The 7094-nt window shown below is 33.5% G+C and overlaps 1 protein-coding gene across 5 annotated transcripts; it reads left to right on the top strand.

The window, feature by feature from the left end:
- Window positions 1-1090: 1090 nt before the first annotated feature.
- On the top strand, window positions 1091-7011 carry LOC127128764 (NADPH-dependent diflavin oxidoreductase 1). 5 transcript variants are annotated; one of them, XM_051058133.1, is made up of 13 exons: window positions 1091-1313; window positions 2112-2296; window positions 2403-2480; window positions 2591-2695; window positions 2969-3060; window positions 3497-3681; window positions 4184-4281; window positions 4388-4462; window positions 4697-4807; window positions 4998-5120; window positions 5553-5672; window positions 5846-6062; window positions 6167-7011. In XM_051058133.1, the coding sequence occupies exons 2-13, from the start codon at window positions 2159-2161 to the stop codon at window positions 6694-6696; spliced, it is 1872 nt and encodes a 623-aa protein (XP_050914090.1). In that variant the 5' UTR covers window positions 1091-1313; window positions 2112-2158; the 3' UTR covers window positions 6697-7011. The 5 variants fall into 5 exon arrangements, with proteins under 5 accessions (XP_050914090.1, XP_050914088.1, XP_050914087.1 ...); XM_051058131.1 differs by having other exon boundaries at window positions 1092-1313; window positions 2105-2296; XM_051058130.1 differs by having other exon boundaries at window positions 1097-1313; window positions 2072-2296.
- Window positions 7012-7094: the final 83 nt, after the last annotated feature.

Here is a 7094-nt window from a genome sequence, read left to right as displayed (position 1 = left end):
TACACCTATAAAGGATTTTTAGTCTCCTCGCCCTTGCAGGAGAAACACACACTTGTACTTTTTGACTAGTACATGTTGCGGCAAAGGTTGCATCGATTTTTGGCCTTGGATAAGTTGTTGAAAATACTAGAAAATAGAAAAGACTTGAAATGTGCTTTGACCGATTGTTAGATGGACTAGATCTTCCAATAGAGGAGGAGGAAAAGAAGTCATAAGGACAGGATCGTCTTCGACCGTAGGAAGGAGATGAGTCTCCCTCACAAGATCAAGAACATTGATTGTGGAAGCGATTACACTGACAATATTCCATTATGCGATTGATCAAATAACTCTCAATATTGTCGCAGTTTCACAAGTTCGATCGATAATTTGGGCGAGAAAAATATGAGATTGAAACTTGTCAAGTTGTGGTGAAGAAAATATTTAAAAATATATAATAATTTGTATTTTTAATTTGTAAATTTATTAAATATTTGATGAAAAATTGATTTTCTTTACTATTTAATAAATTTTATCATAAAATTAAAATCATATTTTTTTAATATACCTCACATATTATATAAATAATTAAACTATTGTTAGAATATTAAATAATAAATTCTTATTAGATGATCGTTTAAAGAGTTTCAATGTATTTCAATGAATCTCTTATTATAATTATTGTTTTAGTATTTTTGTAAAATTAAAGTATTTTACAAGCATCTCCCATTTTTTCACCAATAAAAATAAAAACAAAATTTTATTTAATAATTTGAATTAATTAAAAAATTAAATTTACCAAAAAAAAATCATTAAAAATAATATAGTATTGATGTAAAGAAATATTATATATATTTAATTAAAATATTTTAAACTGTTAAATTATATATTTTAAAAATAAAACTGTGATATGACATGATACATGATAGCCAGATTTTAAATATTCCATTCTCTTCGATTTTAAATCCAAAATTTGTAAGGAGTTACGTAATTGGACTATGAGGAACATGAACCCAGTTGTATTATTAAACCGGAATTGAATCAGTACTCAGTAGAAACCATTAAACCGGACTACTAATCCGGTTTAATTACAGCTGAAGTAAACCATGTCTCGAACCGTCCGGTCCGGATTTTAAAATATGGTATACGGTGAGAGATGAAAGTGTAGCCATTAGTGCTCAAGTCTCATCTCTCTCCGTTTGCGCTGCACACCGCCGCCAACCTCCACGGTGCCGACGACCTCCGCCAACCTCCACGGTGCCGACGACCGCCGCCAACCTCCACGGTGCCGACGACCGCGCAAGGTCTGCAGTACACGCCGCCTCGTTGTGGAGGTGAGTGAGTTCTCCTCAATAAACCCTAGGGAAATTCATGTTTTAACTTTCATGGATGAATTAAAACTAAATAAGCAAATACTATATGTTTTTCATTCTTGAGTTCAATTTATTGATTTTTCCGTTCATTTTATGGCTTGTATTCATTCTATTATTTTCCAAATTTTTGAATATTATTGAATTTTGAAATAGTAAAATGGCCACTGTTTCCTATTGTTGTATAATTAGGTTTTAAATCTCCTAATTTGTGCAATCCATGGTTAATTTTCCTAATTTACTACTGTGTAGGATTTAATTTGCCTTTGCTTTTTTTCTTGGCTTCAACGCACTTTAGACACTCCTCATATTAATGATGATTAATGAGTTAAAGAACTTAAATTTGTTTGTAATTATTTGGTAGGAGATGGATAAATGAAGAGGAATACTAGCATATCTTGTTTTAGAATTTTTTTCTAATAAAATAAATTGCTCCATTTAGACGCATATATTAGTTTTCATTCTCAATTTAAATAATTTATAGATGATGTTCATATTCTATTAATTACAAAATATATATGTATCGGCGTCGGTGTCATATGTTTTTGACATTAGAAGTATAGGCATGTCTATGTTGTATGTTAGAGTCCACCCTTCATAGATAGTTATAAGTTTGGATTTGAATACATATATTAAACTTTATTTTTTAATTTTAATATTTATTTTTGCATGTACGATAAGGATTATTAATTAAAGTTAAATTGTTCGCACCCCATGATCAGGGTTCTGAATACGCCACTGGCCATCACATAAAGTTTTCAGGTTTTGAATTGTTAGAGGTTAGGCCATAGAGAGAGATTGAGAGAGAGATGCAGCATCAGCATAAGCTTCTCATACTGTATGCAACTCAAACCGGCAATGCATTGGATGCTGCTGAACGTCTTGCTCGTGAAGCCGAACGAAGATCCTGCCCCAACAAACTTCTTTCTCTTCATGATTATGATCCTGTATGATAAATTTTATATATGCCCTTTTGCAATTTTGGGATTTTTTTTTTCAAAATCTTCTTTTGATATCAAGGTTAAATTTTTGCTAATGAGTTGCTTTGTTCAGAGTTTGTTACCTCAAGAAGAGGCTGTCATTTTTGTGGTTTCTACCACAGGCCAGGGAGATGCCCCTGATTCCATGAAGGTAACTTAACCCTTTTATTTATTTAGTTTTTTTTTTTGTTCCTTTTCTTAGCATTATTTGAAGTTGTTTTTTAATCAATAGTTTTGCTGATTCTTCTTTTGTGGTTCCAGGTCTTTTGGAGGTTTCTTCTTCAGAGAAATCTAAACAACCATTGGCTGAAAGGGGTTCATTACACTGTCTTCGGTTTGGGTGATTCTGGTTATCAGAAATACAATGTAATCATGCTTATTGAGTTGTGACATCTGTGTTTGGAAAGTTGTGTTTCATTCTGTTAGATTATAAGTATTGCTGTACTTTTGAGAGCTGCATTGTTTATTGATTATGTGCTTCTTGATACTGAGTCACTGTAAGCTAAATAGACACTGAATGATATTTTGATTATGACTAAACAACTTAATTTTGATGGATACAAATTTTATTATTTTGCACATGAGTTTATTTGGTTTAGTTTCATGTTTTGAATAACCCGTACTTGCAAACTGTGGCAGTTTGTTGCAAAGAAGCTGGACAAAAGATTAATGGACCTTGGAGGAACAACTATTGTAGAAAGAGGCTTGGGAGATGATCAGCACCCTTCAGGGTATGATTTTGGATTATGTTGTCGATTAAGAATATTCAGCTTGATTTAGTAGAAACATCTACCTTTGTGCTTGTGGAATATGAAAAAGTTAAACAATGTGATTAAGTTATTGATTTTTCCTGAATGTACTCCGTGAGTTTTGGTATTCTTGTTTTTAGTAGTTGGTATTCATTCAAGTGTGTGAATTCTTCTATTCTTTTCTTTGATAAATGCTTCCTTGGATGATATGAATCTACCCTACCCGTAGGATTTTGGTATTATACCTTGTTACTACTAGTTATGGAGAACTAGGTTATACATAATAATTACTTTACTTTTTTTAGTTTTTTTTAAAGCATGTTATTTTTTTTAATGTATTTATTATATTCTCAGTAGTTGTATTATTGGAGTATAAAGATTTTCTTTACGTTACTAAAGATGGTATAATTATTTGTAGCTATGAAGGTACTCTTGATCCTTGGATGTCTTCTCTATGGAGAATGTTAAACATGATCAAACCGGAATTATTACCAAATGGCCCAGATGTTGTAATTCAAGATACAATGTTGATTGACCAACCGAAAGTCCAAATCTCATATCACAATATTGAAAATATCAATTCACATTTTTCAACTGCATCAGGTATCACAAACTCGGTAAATTCTTGGTTGGCTTGCAATGTTTTATTAGCAACTATTATGATCTTGAACAGGGTATTCATGTATATTTCTTTTGTTGTCTTCATTTTACCATTCATATGAATTTAATACGATGCATGTTAAGTATTAGCTTGCACAAAATTGGTCGATCCCTTTGCTTTCATTCCTTCATCACTGACATTTTCTAGAGTCTATGGCAAGTTATTGGCCATGCGATGCATGTTTGGATTACTTATGGTAAAGTTTTTAGAGTTATTGGTGCTTAAACTCCAAAGCTTGACTTGTCATATTTGAGCAAAAACACCTTCCCTATATTATTTTTTTTGGTGTAAATTTTGTGTTAGTTAGTGTTTCCAATGCACTGGTATACTATGGTTGAGTTATGGTTTGATTTTTCCTTCTACATTTGTACCCTCAGTGTTGATTATAAAATTTTAGTTGCTCTCTATATTTGACTAGAATTTTATAACATATGAATCTTTCAGATTTAACGAGTCCTGATATTCTTCGGAGTGCTCGTTCAATGCATCCAGGAAATTCTTCTTCTGACAGAAGTGGGCATCCTGACTGCTTTCTTAAGATGGTACTAGATAAGACACTTTACACTTGGTAGTTTTATGCTGATGGACAGTTACCTCTTGGTAGCAGTGATCAAATGTCTTAATCTTTATTCCATGCTGATCATGCAGGTGAAGAATCTTCCTTTGACCAGACCAAACTTTGGAAAAGATGTTCGTCATTTTGAATTTGAATTTGTTTCAGACGTAAGCTATCCTGTCTTTTTAACCTTATTGTACCCTTACATAGATGTGCAAAACTTGTTTAATAATAAGAGGAACGAAAGGCTTATGATGAAATTCACATGTATTACACAGTAGAGAGCTTTTTCATTTATGTATTCTCTGTGTATGTTTCTTACATTGCAACGCATTAAAATAATTATGAAGTTATTCATCTTCCTTCTTTGAATTAATGTATATGCATTTTGGGTCCCACAGGCTGTTCAGTACGACACTGGTGATGTTCTTGAAATTCTCCCCGGTCAAGATTCAGCCGCAGTTGATGCTTTTATACAACGTTGTAATTTGGATCCTGATTCACTCATCACCGTAAGTCTTTTTTTGGTAAAAGTCTTTTAAGCTTAGTTAATGTTCAATTATATTAAAAATATATTGATCTTAACATTGAACATCTTAGATTGTCCTAGTTTTCGTATTTGTGTATATTTTATTAGATTCATATTTTTATTTGATAGAAGCATCTGTAAGCTTTGTTATTAAGATATCCCCTAAATTTCAGGTGAGTCCAAGAGAAATGGATGATTGCAATGGACATGGCTCTAGAATGCCTGTAAAATTAAGAACTTTTGTGGAATTGACTATGGATGTAGCTTCTGCTTCCCCTCGGCGGTATTTCTTTGAGGCAAGATACTGTATGTTTGACTTTCCTTTGATTTTTTATTTTTAGAGATAATTACATAATGAGTAAATTGTCAATTTGGCCCTTGAATGTGAGTCTTTGTCACTCGTCACTGAATGGATCAAAATTACAAAGCATACCTTAATGTGCATTGTGTTGGTTAGTGTGGTCCTTGTATGTGTATTTTGTTAGTTAGTTTAGTCCATACAATGTCCTGAATAACGCTGACAATCTTTAAGTTTCATAATATCATCTAATACTTAAATTACCCTAGTAATGATCTTTTGATAAAAATGAAAAATATTTCTCTGAACTATATTTGCATTCGAAAGCAGATAAAAACAAACAAGGGGCTAGAAGAATGTGGTCTCTAACGACATCCTTCACTCATGTTCCCTCATCAAAAGCTAACTAAACAACAATTTAATGTCTCAGGTTATGAGCTTTTTTGCAACAGCTGAACATGAGAAAGAAAGACTTAAGGATTTTGCTTCGCCAGAAGGAAGAGATGACCTGTACCAATACAACCAGAAGGAGAGGAGAACTGTTCTTGAGGTGAGTTTAATTCATTGTTTTTTATGCATTGAAGCCTTTACTAAGTATCGGACCCTGATTAAACTTTTTCCTCTCTGATATGTTACATATTCCTTGATTCCATACTTTTGTTTTCTTGTTTGTTTCATTAAATCAATTTTACTCATTTATTCTATTTTTTCTGGGGTAAAAAGGTGCTTGAGGATTTTCCTTCTGTACAAATGCCATTTGAGTGGCTAATTCAATTGGTTCCTCTGCTGAAAACAAGAGCCTTTTCCATATCATCTTCTCAATCAGCTCACCCTAATCAAGTACACTTGACTGTGAATGTCGTGTCCTGGACAACACCTTACAAGAGGAAAAAGAAAGGACTATGCTCCTCGTGGCTAGCAACATTAGATCCCTCCAATGGTATGTACAAAAGAATAGCCACTTTTTGCAGTTTATATAACGTCTGTTTGTTACATAATCAGACTCTTAGTTAAGTAACTTTTCACGTGTCTTGTTTTATGCAGCCGTCGGTATCCCTGCCTGGTTCCAAAAAGGTTCTCTTCCGACACCATCACCCTCACTTTCCCTCATACTTGTTGGACCGGGAACAGGATGTGCGCCTTTTCGTGGATTTATTGAGGAGAGGGCATTGCAAAGTAAAACTATTTCCACTGCTCCGATTATGTTTTTCTTTGGCTGTTGGAGTGAAGATGGTGATTTCTTATACAAAGACTTCTGGTTGAATCATTCGCAGAACAATGGTGTGCTTTCAGAAGCAAAGGGTGGTGGTTTCTATGTTGCTTTCTCTAGAGACCAACCTGAGAAAGTTTATGTTCAGCATAAAATGAAGGAACACAGTGAAAGAGTTTGGAACCTATTAGCCGAGGGAGCTGCTGTTTATATAGCAGGTTCATCAACTAATATGCCTACTGATGTAACATCGGCTTTTGAGGAGATTGTATCAAAAGAAAATGATGTTTCAAAGGAAGACGCAGTTAGGTTGATTAGGGCATTGGAAAGGTCTGGTAAATATCACATCGAAGCATGGTCTTGACTCTTGAGAGTTTTGCAGGTGTCAAAGAGCAAATTGGACCCCTAGAGTCGGCCTTACATTGCAACCAGATTTTGAGGAATTTTCTTGAGATTAATCTAACGATCTACAGCCGGCTGCATTGTAAAACCAGTTTTAGGTAATATTGGGTTTCTCAAGGAGGTACTAATAATTCAGTTTTTGTAAGTCCAATTTTTATTGCTTATTAAGATTATTATTACATGTGATTTAAGGAAGTGATCTTTAGTATTACATATATACATTGTAAATACTTAACTGGTTTATGAATAATAGTATTTCATACACACTTTGCCAACAGTGATAAGAGAGAACAGTGTGCTTGCATCTGCCTCTTTTGCCAAGTCTTTTTCTCAGTAGATTTTGGTTAATTATAAATATTT

This window comes from Lathyrus oleraceus, chromosome 3 (genome assembly GCF_024323335.1).
Source record: "Lathyrus oleraceus cultivar Zhongwan6 chromosome 3, CAAS_Psat_ZW6_1.0, whole genome shotgun sequence".
In the NCBI taxonomy this organism is placed as follows: domain Eukaryota; kingdom Viridiplantae; phylum Streptophyta; class Magnoliopsida; order Fabales; family Fabaceae; genus Lathyrus; species Lathyrus oleraceus.
The sequence above is the reverse complement of the archived record's forward strand: the minus strand, read 5'-3'. Positions and strand labels throughout refer to the sequence as shown.

Excerpts from the sequence above, each read along its gene's own strand:
- LOC127128764 (XM_051058133.1), top strand. The coding sequence starts at position 2,159 with ATGCAGCATCAGCATAAGCTTCTCATACTGTATGCAACTCAAACCGGC. Across the intron at positions 2,696-2,968 it reads CTGGTTATCAGAAATACAAT|TTTGTTGCAAAGAAGCTGGA; the intron begins GTAATCATGCTT and ends AAACTGTGGCAG. Across the intron at positions 5,673-5,845 it reads AGAGGAGAACTGTTCTTGAG|GTGCTTGAGGATTTTCCTTC; the intron begins GTGAGTTTAATT and ends TGGGGTAAAAAG.